This window comes from Haematobia irritans, chromosome 3, assembly GCF_050003625.1.
Source record: "Haematobia irritans isolate KBUSLIRL chromosome 3, ASM5000362v1, whole genome shotgun sequence".
NCBI lineage: Eukaryota > Metazoa > Arthropoda > Insecta > Diptera > Muscidae > Haematobia > Haematobia irritans.
This window is the reverse complement of record NC_134399.1, coordinates 132,230,140-132,251,317: the sequence shown is the minus strand read 5'-3', so window position 1 is coordinate 132,251,317 and position 21,178 is coordinate 132,230,140. Positions and strand designations below refer to the sequence as shown.

General features: G+C 33.5%; 1 protein-coding gene across 1 annotated transcript; it reads right to left on the bottom strand.

Annotated features, from left to right (window-relative positions):
- Positions 1-734: 734 nt before the first annotated feature.
- Positions 735-18,501, bottom strand: LOC142228755 (putative cytochrome P450 313a4). Its single transcript, XM_075299265.1, has 4 exons — positions 18,373-18,501; positions 14,350-14,499; positions 13,848-14,283; positions 735-1,160 (listed from the first exon to the last, which is right to left on the bottom strand). Exons 1-4 carry the CDS (start codon positions 18,499-18,501, stop codon positions 985-987), a joined length of 891 nt encoding a protein of 296 aa, XP_075155380.1. The 3' UTR covers positions 735-984.
- Positions 18,502-21,178: the final 2,677 nt, after the last annotated feature.

The window sequence follows — 21,178 nt, the reverse complement described above, 5'->3', positions numbered from 1 at the left end:
ACGATCTCCCGATTTAACTCCTTGGGTTTCTAGAAACCGTAGCTTTTATCTGATTTGCCTGAAATTGTAAATATTCTGGTATTTTAGGCTCACAAAAGCGTGTATCGGATTAAGTTTTTATCGGTCCATTTGGTAATGCCTCCATAAAGACCGACTTCACTTCTTGAGGGTGTAGAAGGCGCACTGATCATGAAAATTGCTTGAAACTCAATGTTAAATTTCCAGATTTTACTTCCACAGATTTAAGATTTCAAATCAAGACGTTATTTTATAATTTTCTTGCACACTCACAAGAGATGTTAATGATTCCTCTAAAATGGTTCTTATAAAACCAGAATCTGGTATAGTATTCATAGGTGAAATCTTTAAATTTATCTTCGGGAAGTGTCCTCAAGTCCTCAAGCCCTCCTGAAATTTCAATGGAATCCCTAATATTTGTTTCATGGTGGTGGGTATTTAAGATTCGGCCCGGCCGAACTTAGTGCTGTATATACTTGTTTTTAATTGTACTTCTATATAAAATTTTTTCAAATCTTTATTTCTATATTTATCTATTTTGTCAAAATTGTATTCCTATAGAAAATTTTGTCAAGTTTTTATTTTTAAAGAAAATAAAGAAATGTAAAAATTTTATTTCTATAGAAAAGTTTTTCAAACTAGAAAAAATCGAAAATTGATGTACCCTATTTTCACCCCATGGGCTTTCTCTATGTTCTCTGAAAATAGCAAATAAATTGGTTCAGCCGTTGTTTTATTAAAATCGCTTTTATAATTAAAAATTATAATAAATGTAAATTGGGTCTAACTTATGAGTAAGAATTACAAATAGTTAATAATTAGATGGTCTAGGAATTTTTGCCCTTTCAAGAATATTTGTATATAGTTGTTGATAGATATTCAAATGTATTACAAGTTGAATGTTAAGTTGTTGTGGTTAGGGTGGGTATAAAAATACTTCGGGTAAAAATTTGTTATTAGCTAAATTCATGCGTTCCTCATTGTTTTCCTCTTCACAAATTCCAACTCAGGTTCAACATTAAAATGTAATGAAAGATGATTTTCACACTCTAAATCTTCATATTTGAATTTTGTTGAAACTTTATATCTCTTAAGTAGTCTTGCGACGGTGGCTCTAATATTCATGCTCGCAAATTGCATACCTGAAATAGAATTGAGGAAAAAACATATACAAATTATTAGTATTAATCTCGGATGAAATTAATTTCTACAAAAGGCTTCGAAGGTCAAATCTTGAGGCGTCGATGGGGCTATAAGCCATTAAAGACCGATATTATCTATTTTTTTTTTCATTGTTAATGGTTATTAGGCATATACTAACTTCACCAATAGCTGATGGCCTTAGCAGCAAATGCTACTATTCTTTCTTTTCTTTTTTTATCATATGTTACATTTACTGTATGATTTAAAAAAAAACAATAAATAAATAAAATACTAACTTCACCCACGGTGATCGTACGTAGTAAATGTGTATAAATTCTGAAAATTTGATCATTTGCTTGCGTTTTTACATTTTCAATCAATAGAAGATAATTTCTAGTATGAATTGAAATCACAGTTGCCACTCGTGCAAAAACAAACTACCAAAATTTTATCTATGAAATCTAAAACAATCGTATTTTAAAATGTATGATCTAATTTTTGTGGTTAGTATGAAAAAAATATATTTTCTTCGATGGATTTTTTTTTTTGTTTAAGCTCTTTAGTTTAATATTTGCAACATTATCCAGATTGATCCTATAAGCGACAATTTTGTAGAAGTGTAAATATCCCTTCAAGTGTAAGCATGTCGAATTTTAAATGTTTTAACAATTTTAGATTTCACCAGTAAGGGAATGTTAATACTTCAACAAAAAGGTAGAACTTACAATGGACGTTGATAGTATGACCGAAATTAAAAAAAAAAAAATAAAGCTATTGAATTTATAGAATTTTTTGTCAAAATTTTATTTCCACAAAAAAAAATTTGTCTAAATTCTATTTCCATAGAAAATTTTGTCAAATTTTTTTTCTATAGACAATTCTGACAAAATTTTATTTCTGCAGAAATTTTTGTCAAAATAACTTCCCTACAGAAAATTTTGTCAAAAATTTATTTCTATAGACAATTTTGTCAAAATTAATTTTTTTTTTGAAAATTTTGTCAAAATTTTATTTGTTTAGAAAATTTGGTTAACATTTTATTTCTATAGAACATTTTGTCAAAATGTTATTTCTATAGAAAAATTTGTCAATATTTTATTTCTATGGAAAATTTTGTCAAAATGTTTTCTTTAGAAAAATTTGTCAATATTTTATTTCTATGGAAAATTTTTTAAAAATTTTATTTCTATAGAAAAGTTTGTCAAAATTACTTCCCTACAGAAAATTTTGTAAAAAAAAAACATTTATTTCTATGGACCATTTTTCAAAATTATATTTCTATAGAAAATGTTGTGAGAATTACTTACAGAAAATTTTGTCAAAAATTTATTTCTATAGACAATTTTGTCAACTTAATATATATATTTTTTTGTTTTTGAAAATATTGCCAAAATTTTATTTTTTCCTTTTTTTTCCTATGGAATATTTTGTCTAAGTTTTATTTCTATAGAAAATTTTGTCAAAATTTTATTTCTATAGAAATATTTTTTCAAAATTTTTTTTTTTTTTTATAGAAAATTTGACAAAACTGGATTTCTTTGGAAAATATTGTCAAAATGTTATTTCTTTAGAAAAATTTGTCAACATTTTATTTCTAAGAAATCTATTGTATTTCTTAGAAAATTTTGTCAAAACTTTATTTCTATAGACAATTTTGTCGAAATTATATATTTAATGAATATTTTGTCAAAATTTTATTTGTATAGAAAATTTGGTAAAAATTTTATTTTTATAGAAACTTTTTTCAAAAGTTTATTTCTATAGAAAATTTTGTCAAAATTTTATGTTTATAGAACATTTTGTCAAAATTTTATTTTTATAGAAAAGTTTGTCAAAATTTTATGTTTATAGAAAATTTTGTCAAAATTTTATTTTTATTGAAAATTTTGTCAAAATTTTATTTTTATAGAAAATTCAAAATTTGTCAACATTTTATTTCCAAGAAATCTATTGTATTTCTTAGAAAATTTTGTCAAAACTTTATTTCTATAGACAATTTTGTCGAAATTATATATTTTTTGAATATTTTGTCAAAACTTTATTTGTATAGAAAATTTGGTTAAAATTTAATTTTTATAGAAACTTTTTTTCAAAATTTTATTTCTATAGAAAATTTTGTCAAAATTTTATTTCTATAGAAAATTTTTATCAAAATTTTATTTCTGTAGAAAATTTTGTCAAAATTTTATTTTTATAGAAAATTTTGTCAAAATTTTATTTCAATAGAAAATTTTGTCAAAATTTTATTTTTATAGAAAATTTTGTCAAAATTTTATGTTTATACAAAAATTTGTCAAAATTTTACTTTTACAGAAAATTTTGTCAAAATTTTATTTTTATAGAAAATTCATGTCATTTCTGCAAGAAATTTTGTCAAAATTTATTTCTAAAGAAGATACAAAATCCCAGAATATGGTTACTGGCACTAACCAAAATATTGGAAATTAATATTAAAACAAATCAATAATCGATTGTTTCTATGACCTCAAGCTGAAGAAAATTTATAATCAGAATAAAATTCTATTTCTATAGAAAATTTTGTCAAACCTTCATTTTTATAGAAAATTTGGTCAAAATTACATTTACATAGAAAATTTTTTCAAGTTTCTGTTTCTTTAGAAAATGTTGTCAAAATTTTGTTTCTATAGAAAATTTTGTCTGTATTTTATTTCTGTAGAAACTTTCGTCAACATTTTACTTCTATTAAAGATTTTGTTAAAATTCTATTTTTATCGAAAATTTGGTCAAAATTATATTTTTTTGAAAATGTTTTCAAAATTTTATTTGTATAGAAAATTTTGTCAAAATTATATTTCTGTTGTTTTTTATTGCAGCTTAAAACCATACATTGACTAAACTACAAGTGTAGCTTAACCAACAGAGGAAAATAATGTTTGTCAAATTTATTTGGGCAAAGCCCTATAGACTGCAAGATGGTTGGATGGACGCACGTTTCGGAATTACCACATTCCTCATCAGCATCCTCTACTTGCAGCGAAACTATCAACCAATTATCAGAATAAATTCAGGCAGTTCATTAAACCCAACAATAAACCACACTTAAACCCTCCGAAAAAAGGTTTCACATTGAAAAAAAAAAACAACAACAACAATGCTTAAAGAACAAACCCAACAATAACAAAACAGAAAGAATGAAAAAAGAAGAGGAAGCACACTCAAAATAAACCTAGCCAACTGAATTCAAATCGATGATTTGACAGTGGCATAGGGAAAGAGATATATTTGTTTTGAATTTATTTCGGCATAAGTCGGCTACCATGTAAAACCTTTTTTCGGAAGGTTCAAGTGTGGTTTACTTTTGGGTTTAGTGAACTGCCTGAATTTATTCTGATAATTGGTTGATAGTTTTGCTCCAAGTAGAGGATGCTGATGAGGAATGTGGTACTTCCGTAACGTGCGTCCATCCAACCATCTTGCAGTCTTTTCATCTGTTGGTTAAGCTACACTTGTAGTTTAGTCAATGCATGGTTTTAAGCTGAAATCAAAAAAACAACAACAATGATTAAAGGAAAAAACCAACAATAACAAAACAGAAAAAATGAAAGTTATATTTCTATAGAACATTTTGTCGAAATTTTATTTCTATAGAAAATTTTGTCAAAAATTTTTTTCTATAGAACATTTTGTCGAAATTTATTTCTATAGAAGATTTTGTCAAAATGTCATTTCTATAGAAAATTCTGTCAAAATTTTATTTCTATAGAAAATTTTATTTTTATAGAAGATTTTGACAAAATTTTATTACAAAATTTTATAAAAATATTATTTCTATAGACAATTTTGTCAAAATTTTATTTTTATAGACAATTTTAACCAAAATTTTATTACTATAGACATTTCTGTCAAAATTATATTTCTATCGAAAATTTTGTCAAAATTTTATTTCTATAAAAACATTTTGCCAATATTTTATTTTTGTAGAAAATATTGTCAAAAAATTATTTCAATAGAAAATTTTGTCAATGTTCTATTTCTATAGACAATTTTGTAAAAATTCTATTTCTATAGGCAGTTTTGTAAAAAATCTATTTTGTAGAAAATTTTATCAACATTTTATTTATATAGAAAATCCTCTCAAAATTTTATTTCTATAGAAAATTTTGTAAAAAAAATTTTTTTCCATATAAAATTTTGTCAAAATTTTGTTTTTCATACAAAATTTTGTCAACATTTTACTTTTATAAAAATATTATTTCTGTAGACAATTTTGTCAAAATTTTATTTTTATAGACAATTTTAACCAAAATTTTATTACCAACAGATTGGCTGATAAGTCCCCGGTCTGACACATAGATGGCGTCGCTAGTATTAAATGCATATTATTTTTATATAGTACCAACCTTCAAATGATTCGTGTCAAAATTTGATGCCTGCAAGTCAATTAGTTTGTGAGATAGAGCGTCTTTTGTTATTGTGAAAAAAATGGAAATTTCGTGTTTTGATAAAATGCTGTTTTCTGAAGGGAAAAAATACGGTGGAAGCAAAAACTTGGCTTGATAATGAGTGTCCGGACTCTGCCCCAGGGAAATCAACAATAATTGATTGGTATGCAAAATTCAAGCGTGGTGAAATGAGCACGGAGGACGGTGAACGCAGTGGACGCCCGAAAGTGGTGGTTACCGACGAAAACATCAAAAAAATCCACAAAATGATTTTGAATGACCGTAAAATGAAGTTGATCGAGATAGCAGAGGCCTTAAAGATATCAAAGGAACGTGTTGGTCATATCATTCATCAATATTTGGATATGCGGAAGATCTGTGCAAAATGGGTGCCGCGCGAGCTCACATGTGACCAAAAACAATAACGTGTTGATGATTCTGAGCGGTGTTTGCAGCTGTTAACTCGTAATACACCCGAGTTTTTCCGTCGATATGTGACAATGGATGAAACATGGCTCCATCACTAGACTCCTGAGTCCAATCGACAGTCGGTTGAGTGGACAGCGACCGGTGAACCGTCTCCGAAGCGTGGAAAGACTCAAAAGTCTGCTGGCAAAGTAATGGCCTCTGTTTTTTGGGATGCGCATGGAATAATTTTTATCGATTATCTTTAGAAGGGAAAAACCATCAACAGTGACTATTATATGGCGTTATTGGAGCGTTTGAAGGTCGAAATCGCGGCAAAACGGCCCCATATGAAGAAGAAAAAAGTGTTGTTCCACCAAGACAACGCACCGTGCCACAAGTCATTGAGAACGATGGCAAAAATTCATGAATTGGGCTTCGAATTGCTTCCCCACCCACCGTATTCTCCAGATCTGGCCCCCAGCGACTTTTTCTTGTTCTCAGACCTCAAAAGGGTGGTTAGGTAGGTTAGGTGGCAGCCCTATGTATCAGGCTCACTAAGACTATTCAGTCCATTGTGATACCACATTGGTGAACTTCTCTCTTATCACTGAGTGCTGACCGATTCCATGTTAAGCTCAATGACAAGGGACCTCCTTTTTATAGCCGAGTCCGAACGTCGTTCCACATTGCAGTGAAACTACTTAGAGAAGCTTTGAAACCCTCAGAAATGTCACCAGCATTACTGAGGTGGGATAATCCACCACTGAAAAACTTTTTGGTGTTCGGTCGAAGCAGGAATCGAACGCATGACCTAGTCTATGCAAGGGGGACATGCTAACCATTGCAAACGGATGCTGGCTGGGAAAAAATTTGGCTGCAATGAAGAGGTGGTCGCTGAAACTGAGGCCTATTTTGAGGCAAAACCGAAGGAGTACTACCAAAATGGTATCAGCAAATTGGAAGATCGTTATAATCCTTGTATCGCTCTTGAGGGGAACTATGTTGAATAATAAAAACGAATTTTGACAAAAAAAAATTGTTTTTCTTTGTTAGACCGGGGACTTATCAGCCAACCTCTTATAGACAATTCTGTCAAAATTATATTTCTATCGAAAATTTTGTCAACATTTTATTTCTATAAAAAAATTTTGTCAACATTTTATTTTTGTAGAAAACATTGTCAACAAATTATTTCAACAGACAATTTTGTCTAAGGTCTATTTCTAAAGACAAATTTGTAAAAATTCTATTTCTATAGGCAGTTTTGTCCAAATTCTATTTCTGTAGAAAATTTTATCAAAAATTTATTTATAAGGAACTCCTCTCAAAATTTTATTTCTATAGAAAATTTTGTCAACATTTTACTTTTATAGCAAATTTTGTCAAAAATTTTATTTCTATAGACAATTTACTCAAAATTTTATTTTTCTACAAAATTTTGTCAAAATTTTATTCTACACCCAAAAAAAAAATATTTTTAATCTTTATTCACGAAATTAATTGAACCAATTAAATTTTGTGATTGATTTTTGTTAAAATTTCTGTATATAGAAAATTTTGTCAAAATTTTATTTCTATAGAAAAATTTGTCAACATTTTACTTTTATAGAAAATTTTGTCAAAATTTTATTTCTATAGAAAATTTTGTCAATATTGTATTTCCATAGAAAATTTTGTCAAAATTGTATTTCCATAGAAAATTTTGTCGCAATATTATTTCTATAGGCAATTTTGTCAAAATTTTATGCCGATAGAACTTTTTATCAAAATTCTATTTCTAGTAAATTTTGTCAACCTTTTTCTACAGAAAATTTTATTTCTATAGAGAATTCTGTCAGAATTATTTTTCTGTAGAAAGTTTTGTCAAAATTTTATTTCTGTAGAAAATTTTATAAAAATTTTATTTATATTGAATTTTTTGATTGATTTTTGTTTCAACTGTTTCAAGATTTTCTCAAAATTTTATTTCTATAGAAAATGTTGTCAAAAATTTATTTCTATTGAAAAGTTTGTTAAAATTTAATTTCTACAGAAAGTTTTGTCAAAATTTTATTTCTATTGAAAATTTTGTGAAAATTGTTACAGTATAGAAAGTTTTATTTCTAAAGAAAATTTTGTTAAAATTTTGTTGCTATTAAAAATTTGTGAAAGTTAGAGAGGAATATTTTGGAAAATCTACCAAAACATCGAGAATTTTACGAATCAACCAAATATTTTTGTTAGAGTTCTACCAACTGTGGCAATCGTGCTCCTGACTCGATCTAGCCCTTGGTATTCGCCCATCCGTCCATCTATTAGTTGTTCGCTTGATTCCGGTCGCATTTATTAAACAAGTAAGGAAAGTCTAAAGTCGGGCGGGGCCGACTATATTATACCCTGCACCACTTTGTAGATCTAAATTTTCGATACCATATCACATCCGTCAAATGTGTTGGGGGCTATATATAAAGGTTTATCCCAAATACATACATTTAAATATCACTCGATCTGGAAGAATTTGATAGACTTCTACAAAATCTATAGACTCAAAATTTAAGTCGGCTAATGCACTAGGGTGGAACACAATGCTAGTAAAAAAATATGGGAAACGTTTAAATCTGAAGCAATTTTAAGGAAACTTCGAAGAAGTTTATTTATGATTTATCGCTCGATATATATGTATTAGAAGTTTAGGAAAATTACAGTCATTTTTACAACTTTTCGACTAAGCAGTGGCGATTTTACAAGGAAAATGTTGGTATTTTAACCATTTTTGTCGAAATCAGAAAAACATATATATATGGGAGCTATATCTAAATCTGAACCGATTTCAACCAAATTTGGCACGCATAGCTACAATGCTAATTCTACTCCCTGTGCAAAATTTCAACTAAATCGGAGTTAAAAATTGGCCTCTGTGGTCATATGAGTGTAAATCGGGCGAAAGCTTTATATGGGAGATATATCCAAATCTGAACCGATTTCAAGCAAATTTGGCACGCATAGTTACAACTCTAATTCTACTCCCTATGCAAAATTTCAACTAAATCGGAGCAAAAAATTGGCCTCTGTGGGCAAATGAGTGTAAATCGGGCGAAAGCTATATATGGGAGCTATATCTAAATCTGAACCGATTTTGCTGATATTTTGCAAGTTTTTCGAGACTCATCAAATATTCGGATGTACGGAATTTGAGGAAGATGGGTTGATATACACGCCAATTATGACCAGATCGGTGAAAAATATATATGGCAGCTATATCTAAATCTGAACCGATGTTTTCCAAAATCAATAGGGATCGTCTTTGAGCCGAAACAGGACCCTATACCAAATTTTAGGACAATCGGACTAAAACTGCGAGCTGTACTTTGCACACAAAAATACATCAACAGACAGACAGACAGACAGACAGACGGACATCGCTAAATCGACTCAGAATTTAATTCTAAGCCGATCAGTATACTAAAAGGTTGGTCTATGATTACTCCTTCTTGGCGTTACATACAAATGCACAAACTTATTATACCCTGTACCACAGTAGTGGTGAAGGGTATAAAAATATGGGAAACATTTAAATCTGAAGCAATTTTAAGGGAAACTTCAAAAAATTTTATTTATGATTTATCGCTCGATATATATGTATTAGAAGTTTAGGAAAATTAGAGTCATTTTTACAACTTTTCTACTAAGCAGTGGCAATTTAACAGGGAAAATGTTGGTATTTTGACCATTTTTGTCGAAATCAGAAAAACATATATATGGGAGCTATATCTAAATCTGAACCGATTTCAACCAAATTTGGCACGCATAGTAACAATGCTAATTCTACTCCCTGTGCAAAATTTCAACTAAATCGGAGTTAAAAATTGGCCTCTGTGGTCATATGAGTGGGAATCGGGCGAAAGCTATATATGGGAGATATATAGCTAAATCTGAACCGATTTCAACAAAATTTGGCACGCATAGCTACAATGCTAATTCTACTCCCTGTGCAAAATTTCAACTAAATCGGAGCACAAAATTGGCCTCTGTGGTCATATGAGTGGAAATCGGGCGAAAGCTATATATGGGAGATATATAGCTAAATCTGAACCGATTTCAACCAAATTTGGCACGCATAGTTACAATGCTAATTCTACTCCCTGTGCAAAATTTCAACCAAATTGGGGTAAAACTCTGGCTTCTGGGACCGTATTAGTCCATATCGGGCGAAAGATATATATGGGAGCTATATCTAAATCTGAACCGATTTCAATAAAATTTGGCACGCTTAGCAACAATGCTAATTCTACTCACTGTGCAAAATTTCAACTAAATCGGAGTTAAAAATCGGCCTTTGTGGTCATATGAGTCTAAATCGGGCGAAAGCTATATATGGGAGCTATATCTAAATCTGAACCGATTTCAACCAAATTTGGCACGCATAGCAAAATTTCAACCAAATTGGGGTAAAGCTCTGGATTCTGGGACCGTATTAGTCCATTTCGTGCGAAAGATATATATGGGAGCTATATCTAAATCTGAACCGATTTCAATAAAATTTGGCACACTTAACTATAGTACTAATTGTTCTTCTTGTGCAAAATTTTAAGCAAATTAGGGTAAAACTCTTGCTTCTGGGGCCAGATAAGTCCATATCGGGCGAAATATATATATGGGAGCTATATCTAAATCTGAACCGATTTCTTCCAAAATCAATAGGGATCTATTCTGAACCAAACACATACTTGTACCAAATTTGAAGTCGATTGGACTAAAACTGCAACCTAGAATTTGATTACAAAAATGTGTTCACGAACAGACGGACAGACGGACATGGCTATATCGACTCAGGAGCCCACCCTGAGCAGTTTTGCCAAAGACACCATGTGTCTATCTCGTCTCCTTCTGGGTGTTGCAAACATATGCACTAACTTATAATACCCTGTTCCACAGTGTGGAGCAGGGTATAACAATTTTAATGAAATTGGTACGCGGTGTTTTTTGGTATAAGGACGAATGCTATTGAATCGGATCAAATCTCGATATAGCTCCCACATATATGTATCGTCATAAGCGTAGGAAGGTCTCTGGGGAGGGGGCTTAGACCCCCCCAGAAAAATTTTAGCCCCCCCCCCAGAATTTGAAACTCTATTTATGATTTTCCATTTTTCAATAAATGTCAATAGATTTTTTTAATTTTTATAAAAATTAAACGTGTATAGAATCGCACAAAGTTCCGCTAAAGACTTTCATGAACAATCGAATTACTTGGGTTGTGGTAGCAGTTGCCGATGGCAATGTTTGAAGTCAGATATTTATGAAATAAAGCTGTGGTTGAACTTATGATTGATTTAGTTTAGTCAATTTAATTAAAACAAGTATATACAGCACTAAGTTCGGCCGAGCCGAATCTTAAATACCCACCACCATGAACCAAATATTAGGGTTTCCTTTGAAATTTCAGGAGGGATTGAGGACTTGAGGACACTTCCCGAAGATAAATTTAAAGATTTCACCTATGAGGACTATATCAGATTCTGGATTTATAAGAACCATTTTTGTTTGAGTTTTAGAGGAATCATTAACATCTCTTGTAAGTGTGCAAGAAAATTATAAAATAACGTCTTAAATCTGTAGATTTTCACCCGAGAAATATCTGAAATCTGAAAATTTTACATTGAGTTTCAAGCAATTTTCATGATCAGTGTGCCTTCTATACCCTCAAGAAATGAAGTCGGTCTATATGGAGGCATTACCAAAAGGACCGATAAAAACTTAATCCGATACACGTTTTTGGGAGCCTAAAATAATATTTACAATTTCAGGCAAATCGCATAAAAACTACGGATTCTAGAAACCCAAGAAGTAAAATCGGGATATCGGTCTATATGGGGGCTATACCAAAACATGGACCGATACCCACCATTTGTGGCACACCTCCTTATGGTCCTAAAATACCACTAGATTTTCAATTTCAGACAAATTGGATAAAAACTACGGTTTCTATAAGCCCAAGACCCCAAATCGGGAGGTCCTTTTATATGGGGACCATACCAAAACATATGGACCGATACTCACAATTTGTGGCATACGTATTTGTGGTCCTACAATACTTCTAGATTTCCAATTTCAGGTAAATTGAATAAAAACTGCGGTTTCTATAAGCCCAAGAAGTAAAATCGGGAGATCGGTCTATATGGGGGCTATACCAAAACATGGACCGATACTCACCATTTTTGGCACACGTATTTGTGGTCTTACAATACCTCTAGATTTCCAATTTCAGGTAAATTGAATAAAAACTGCGGTTTCTATAAGCCCAAGAAGTAAAATCGGGAGATCGGTCTATATGGGGGCTATACCAAAACATGGACCGATACTCACCATTTTTGGCACACCCCTTTATGGTCATAAAATACCTCTACATTTCTAATTTCAGGCAAATTGGATAAAAACTACGATTTCTATAAGCCCAAGACCCCAAATCGGGAGGTCGGTTTATATGGGGGCTATATCAAAACCTGGACCGATATAGCCCATCTTCGAACTTGACCTGCCTGCAGACAAAAGACGAGTTTGTGCAAAATTTCAGCGCGATTGCTTCATTATTGAAGACTGTAGCGTGATTACAACAGACAGACAGACAGACGGACAGACGGACAGACGGACATCGTTATATCGTCTTAGAATTTCTCCCTGATCAAGAATATATATACTTTATATAGTCGGAAATCGATATTTCGATGCGTTACAAACGGAATGACAAACTTATTATACCCCTGTCACCATTCTATGGTGGTGGGTATAAAAATAGTAATTGATATTAAAACTATTCTTTCATAAATTAATATCTTAATAATGCTGTGAAAAAGCGTCTCAAAAAAAGTAGTGAAAATGTTCTTTTTGGGTCTAGAAGTGGTGCAAAATTGGCGGAAAAGCAATGAATGTAATATGAGCTTGTCATAGGACAAATGTCCACCGTTTCATCAGCCGTTGCAATGCATTTGCATCACTTCTTAAGGTGAGATCCGAATTCAGTGTTTTGAATGCTAGGGGGGCTATAGCCCCCCCCCCCCCCTAGGAAAATTGTCTAGCTACGCTAATGTGTATCGTCCAATTTTTACAAATTGGCACAAAGTAGTTTAATTTACCATCCCTTAGGTGTGGAACATTTTAAGATTTAGATATAGCTCCTATATATATGTTGCCCGATTTTCCAAAATTTGGTCATAATACTCTTATTATTATATTTTATTTATTTATTTATTTATAGTTTATACTAAATTTATAGTAAATATAATATTAGTATAGAGATATAAAAAGCATTGGCTACTGAGGCCATCAGCTAATTATTATTATATTATTGACCTATGTTACTCAAAGTTTAGATCTTTTATGTATTAGACGATGTTATTTAGACTTACATATGGCTCTTACAGATATATGTACTACTCGATTTTCACAATTTTGATCATAAAAAAAAACAAAAAAATTTCAAATTTAGTTAGCTCTTGCATAAGTATATTTCCCGATTTTCACATATTTGGGTAGATTAGCCATACTAACTGAGCGATTTCTTCTTTTTTAATAATGGCCTCAATGTTATTGGCAAACAAACTCTGTAGGTGCAAAATCAAGTATAGCTCCTAAAATCAGGTATTTCTGTTCAGCTTTAAATAAAGTCCCATTAAAGAGGAACCCTTTAATATTCTTAAATATGGAAATGCGGTTTATCTGCAAAACCTATACCCTAACTGATGCCTCGCCCATAAACCCTCAAGTTTACTAATTTAGCCGGGATGGTTTAGGGTATGATATAGTCGGGCCCGTCCGATTTTCTACTTTACACTCAGAATAGGAATAGTATCACCCCCACCCCCCCCACCAAACTTTTTTCACATCTCCAATTCTTACCTATACAGTAACGTATCCCTTTTGTGAATGGTATGTATGCGTAAGGTGGTTTTGATTTAATATTTTCTGCAAGAAAATTATCTGGATTGAATTTATCGGCGTGTGGACCCCATACCGATTTGTTTCGATGCAAATGAAAAATATCGATGAGTATTCTTTGGCCTTCTTTTATGACAACACCATTGCTTAATGTCAAATCACCGCCAACAACTTGACGCCCAACTTGTGGTAGCGATGGAAAAACTCTCATTGTCTCCTTCACAACCCTATCCAGATAGACCAATTGCGTTATCTGATTATAATCAATGTCAAATTCTCCATCATCATCGTCGGGGAATGCTGCACATACTTCTTTGTAGGCCTTTTCTTGGACATCCGGATGCATGGCCAATAAAAACATCGTAATGCAAATTGTCAAAGCGGTGGTTTCGAAACCCTAAATAAAATCGAACATACATTTTCATATTTTCCAAGTAATGGAGACTAGGCAAAAACTACTTACAGCGACTATTATGTGGAATAGAGATTGTGACGCAAATTCCTTTGGAAATTCATTTTGTTTTATGGCCTTGTATATGTAATCGATGCTAGATTCCGTAGTATTTTCATAACTGGGGTCATATCCATGATATGAAGCAAAATTTTCTATACACTAAAAATAAAAAGAGGGCATAATTTTCGTACTTTAATAATTTTATTACTTTAATACACTGAAACAAATATTGGGTGTTTGAGGCCATATATTAACGTCACGTACCAAATTTCAACTGAACCAGATAAATGTTGGTCTTCCAAGAGGCTCCGGAGGTCAAATCTGGGGATCGGTTTATATGGGGGCTATATATAATTATGAACCGATATGGACCAATTTTTGCATGGTAGTTAGAGACTATATACTAACACCATGTACCAAATTTCAGCCGCATCGGATGAAATTTGCTTCTCTAAAAGGCACCGGAGGTCAAATCTGGAGATCGGTTTATATGGGAGCTATATATTATTATGGACTGATAGGAACCAAAACCTGCATGGTTGTTGGATACCCTATAGTAACATCACGTACCAAATTTCAACCGAATGGGAAGAATTTTGCTCTTCCGAGATGCTCCGGAGGTCAAATCTTGGGATCGGTTTATATGGGGCCTATATATAATTATGGACCGATATCGACAAATTTTTGCACGGGTGTTTGAGGCCATATATTAACATCGCGTACCAAATTTCAAATGAACCACATAAATTTTGGTCTTCCAAGAGGCTCCGGAGGTCAAATCTGGGGATCGGTTTATATGGGGGCTATATATAATTATGCACCGATATGGACCAATTTTCGCATGGTTGTTAGAGACCATATACTAACACCATGTACCAAATTTCAGCCGGATCGGATGAAATTTGCTTCTCTTAGAGGCTCCGCAAGCCAAATCGGGGAATCGGTTTATATGGGGGCTATATATAATTATGGACCGATGTTTACCAATTTTTGTATGGTCGTTAGAGACTATATACTAACACCACGTACTAAGTTTCAACCGGATCGGATGAATTTTTCTCCTCCAAAAGCTCCGGAGGTCAAATCTGGGGATCGGTTTATGCGGGTGCTATATATAATTGGCCCAAGTAGTTGTTATTGAATTAGGTCGGATTGTATTGCAAATGGGCCATATCAGCTAACTTTTACGTATAGCCCCCATATAAACCGATCCCCAGATTTGGCTTGCTAAGCCTCTAAGAGAAGCTAATTTCATCCGATCCGGCTGAAATTTGGTACGTGCTGTTAGTATAGGGTCTCTAACAACCATGCCAGAATTGGTCCATATCGGTCCATAATTATATATAGCCCTTATATAAACCGAACCCCAGATTTGACCTCCGGAGCATCTTGGAGGAGCAAAATTCATCCAATCCGGCTGAAATTTGGTACATGGTGTTGGTATATAGCCTCTAACAATCATGCAAAAATTGGTCCACATCGGTCCATAATTATATATAGCCCCCATATAAACCGATCCCCAGATTTGGCTTGCGGAGCCTCAAAGAGAAGCAAATTTCATCCGATCCGGCTGAAATTTGGTACATGATGTTGGTATATGGTCTCTAACAATCATGCAAAAATTGGTCCACATCGGTCCATAATTATATATAGACCCCATATAAACCGATCCCCAGATTTGGCCTGCGAAGTCTCCAAGAGAATCAAATTTCATCCAATCCGGTTGTAAAGGGTGATTTGTTAAGAGCTTGATAACTTTTTTTTTAAAAAAAACGCATAAAATTTGCAAAATCTCATCGGTTCTTTATTTGAAACGTTAGATTGGTCCATGACATTTACTTTTTGAAGATAATTTCATTTAAATGTTGACCGCGGCTGCGTCTTAGGTGGTCCATTCGGAAAGTCCAATTTTGGGCAACTTTTTCGAGCATTTCGGCCGGAATAGCCCGAATTTCTTCGGAAATGTTGTCTTCCAAAGCTGGAATAGTTGCTGGCTTATTTCTGTAGACTTTAGACTTGACGTAGCCCCACAAAAAATAGTCTAAAGGCGTCAAATCGCATGATCTTGGTGGCCAACTTACCGGTCCATTTCTTGAGATGAATTGTTCTCCGAAGTTTTCCCTCAAAATGGCCATAGAATCGCGAGCTGTGTGGCATGTAGCGCCATCTTGTTGAAACCACATGTCAACCAAGTTCAGTTCTTCCATTTTTGGCAACAAAAAGTTTGTTAGCATCGAACGATAGCGATCGCCATTCACCGTAACGTTGCGTCCAACAGCATCTTTGAAAAAATACGGTCCAATGATTCCACCAGCGTACAAACCACACCAAACAGTGCATTTTTCGGGATGCATGGGCAGTTCTTGAACGGCTTCTGGTTGCTCTTCACTCCAAATGCGGCAATTTTGCTTATTTACGTAGCCATTCAACCAGAAATGAGCCTCATCGCTGAACAAAATTTGTCGATAAAAAAGCGGATTTTCTGCCAACTTTTCTAGGGCCCATTCACTGAAAATTCGACGTTGTGGCAGATCGTTCGGCTTCAGTTCTTGCACGAGCTGTATTTTATACGGTTTTACACCAAGATCTTTGCGTAAAATCTTCCATGTGGTCGAATAACACAAACCCAATTGCTGCGAACGGCGACGAATCGACATTTCACGGTCTTCAGCAACACTCTCAGAAACAGACGCAATATTCTCTTCTGTACGCACTGTACGCATTCGTGTGGTTGGTTTAATGTCCAATAAAGTAAACTGAGTGCGAAACTTGGTCACAATCGCATTAATTGTTTGCTCACTTGGTCGATTATGTAGACCATAAATCGGACGTAAAGCGCGAAACACATTTCGAACCGAACACTGATTTTGGTAATAAAATTCAATGATTTGCAAGCGTTGCTCGTTAGTAAGTCTATTCATGATGAAATGTCAAAGCATACTGAGCATCTTTCTCTTTGACACCATGTCTGAAATCCCACGTGATCTGTCAAATACTAATGCATGAAAATCCTAACCTCAAAAGAATCACCCTTTAATTTGGAACATGGCGTTAGTATATGATCTTTAACAACCGTGAATTGGTCCATATCGGTCCATAATTATACATAGCCCCCATATAAAACGTTCTCCAGATTTGACCTCCGGAGCCTCCGATCCGGTTCAAATTAGGAACGTGGTGTTAGTATATGGTCGCTAACAACCATACCAAAATTGGTCCAATCACACAAAAATTGGTCCATATCGGTTCATAATCATGGTTGTCACTACAGCCAAAAATAATCTACCAAAATTTTATTTCTATAGAAAATTTTGTCAAAATTTTATTTCTAGAGAAAATTTTGTAAAAATTTTATTCGGTTCATAATAAAATTTTCATCATTGTCAAAATTTTATTTCTATAGAAAATTTTGTCAAAATTTTATTTCTATAGAAAATGTTGTTCAAATTTTATTCGGTTCATAATCATGGTTGCCACTCGAGCCAAAAATAATCTACCAAGATTTTATTTCTATAGAAAATTTTGTTAAAATTTTATTTCTGTAGAAATTTTTGTGAAAATTTTATTTCTATAGAAAATTTTGTTAAAATTTTATTTCTGTAGAAAATTTTGTCAAAATTTTTATTTTTATAGAAAATTTTGTGAAAATTTTATTTCTATAGAAAATTTTGTTAAAATTTTATTTCTGTAGAAAACTTTGTCAAAATTTTATGTCTATTTTGTCAAACTGAATCATATACGTATTGGATCGATCTTTTTTGATTTAATATATACCACGTATGAACTTACATACAATTTAGAAGATGGTGTTAGGAGGTTTTAAGATACCTTGCCATCGGCAAGCGTTACCGCAACTTAAGTAATTCGATTGTGGAAGGCAGTGTTTAGAAGAAGTTTCTACGCAATCCATGATGGAGGGTACATAAGCTTCGGCCTGGCCGAACTTTCGGCCGTATATACTTGTTTTATTCTTCTTTTTATATTTACAGCATTTTTTGTTTTTATCGAGCAATTATCGACTTTTGTACTCACCTCGCCTATAATAGCTGTTATATTTTGTATTATTTGCCGGCCCTCCTTGTAGATTGTTCTATCTGCTATAAAACGTGCAAGTGGATTCGCGTAGATAAAATTGGATGCCATATCACCCAAGTATAGCATACTTCTGAAATTTTAAAATACGAAATTTGAAGTAGTCAAAGTCTTCGAAGCACGGATAAAAACGTTTGGCTGATAAGTCCCTGGTCTGACACATAGATGACATCGCTAATATTAAATGCATATTATTTTTATATAGTACCAACTTTCAAATGATTCGTGTCAAAATTTGATGTCTGTAAGTCAATTAGTTTGTGAGATAGAGCGTCTTTTGTGAAGCAACTTTTGTTATTGTGAAAAAAATGGAAAAAAGAAATTTCGTGTTTTGATAAAATACTGTTTTCTGAAGGGAAAAAATACGGTGGAAGCAAAAACTTGGCTTGATAATGAGTTTCCGGACTCTGCCCCAGGGAAATCAACAATAATTGATTGGTATGCAAAATTTAAGAGTGGTGAAATGAGCACAGAGGACGGTGAACGCAGTGGACGCCCGAAAGAGGTGGTTACCGACGAAAACATCAAAAAATCCACAAAATGATTTTGAATGACTGTAAAATGAAGTTGATCGAGATAGCAGAGGCCTTAAAGATATCAAAGGAACGTGTTGGTCATATCATTCATCAATATTTGGATATGCGGAAGTTCTGTGCAAAATGGGTGCCGCGCGAACTCACATTTGACCGAAAACAACAACGTGTTGATAATTCTGAGCGGTGTTTGCAACTGTTAACTCGTAATACACCTGAGTTTTTCCGTCGATATGTGACAATGGGTGAAACATGACTCAATCACTACACTCCTGAGTCCAATGATAGTCGGCTGAGTGGACAGCGACCGGTGAAACGTCTCCGAAACGTGGAAAGACTCAAAAGTCCGCTGGCAAAGTAATGGCCTCTGTTTTTTGGGATGCGTATGGAATAATTTTTATCGATTATCTTGAGAAGGGAAAAACCATCAACAGTGACTATTACATGGCGTTATGGGAGCGTTTGAAGGTCGAAATCGCGGCAAAACGGCCCCATATGAAGAAGAAAAAAGTGTTGTTCCACCAAGACAACGCACCGTGCCACAAGCCATTGAGAACGATGGCAAAAATTCATAAATAGGGCTTCGAATTGCTTCCCCACCCACCGTATTCTCCAGATCTGGCCCCCATCGACTTTTTCTTCTTCTCAGACCTCAAAAGGATGCTCGCATGGAAAAAATTTGGCTGCAATGACGAGGTGATCGCCGAAACTGAGGCCTATTTTGAGGCAAAAACCGAAGGAGTACTACCAAAATGGTATCAACAAATTGGAAGGTCGTTATAATCGTTGTATCGCTCTTGAAGGGAACTATGTTGAATAATAAAAACGAATTTTGACAAAAAAAATGTATTTTTCTTTGTTAGACCGGGGACTTATCAGGCAACTTGCTATTATACCCTCCACCATAGGATGGAGCAGAGAATGAAGCCGACCCATTTTGGTCGGCGGCGGCTGACACTAAATTGTTTCCTCCGGAGGCGGCGGCTTGATGGCTAAGCCGATAAAAAATTGTCTTTTCGGCGGAGCAAAATTATCTATTATAATATCAATTTTAAGTTTTCCGAATTATAATGAGATTAGTTGTACAACCAATCTTAAAATCAAATTTACATTTCATTCAAATTTTTTGAGCAAAATTTTTGTAAAACTATTATAGCAACTTGATACTAATTGATTAAAGGTGGAAAGTTCAAAATTTTGGCAAAAGCTATAACAAATATTATTAAATTTTTTTGATATAAATCAATATTTTAGATTAATTGGCGGCTAAATTTGAGTCGAGATGAGTCGACGTATTTGGCGGTGGTGTCGACTGCTAAAAACGGGTCGGCGACGGCTAAAATCGGCGGCGCTATTCGGCGGCTTCATTCTCTGGAATGAAAGTATATTAACTTTGTCATTCCGTTTGTAACACATCGAAATATTGCTCTAAGACCCCTTAAATTATATATATTCTGGCTCGTGGTGAAATTCTGAGTCGATCTGAGTATGTCCGTCCGTCTGTTGAAATCACGCTAACTTCCGACCCAAACAAGCTATCGACTTGAAACTTGGTACAAGTAGTTGTTATTGGTGTAGGTCGGATGGTATTGCAAATGGACCATATCGGTCCACTTTTACGTATAGCCCCCATATAAACGGAACCCCAAATTTGGCTAGCGGAGCCTCTAAGAGAAGCAAATTTCATCCGATCCGGCTGAAATTTAGTACATGGGGTCAGCATATAATCTCTAACAACCATGCCAAAATTGGTCCACATCGATCCATAATTATATATAGCCCCCATATAAACCCATCACCAGATTTGACCTCCGGAGCCTCTTGGAAGACCAAAATTCATCTGATTCAGTTTAAATTTGGTACACGGTGTCAGCATATGATCTTTAACAACCATGCGCAAATTGGTCCACATCGGTCCATAATAATATATAGCCCCCATATAAACCGATCCCCCGATTTGGCTTGCGGAGCCTCTAAGAGAAGCAAATTTCATCCGTTACGTCTGAAATTTGGTACATGGGGTCAGCATATGATCTCTAACAACCATGCCAAAATTGGTCCACATCGGACCATAATTATATATAGCCCCCATATAAACCGTATCCCCTTGGAAGAGCAATATTTATCCGATTCGGTTGAAATTTGGTATGTGATGTTAGTATATGGTATCCAACAACCATGCAGGAATTGGTTCATATCAGTCCATATTTATA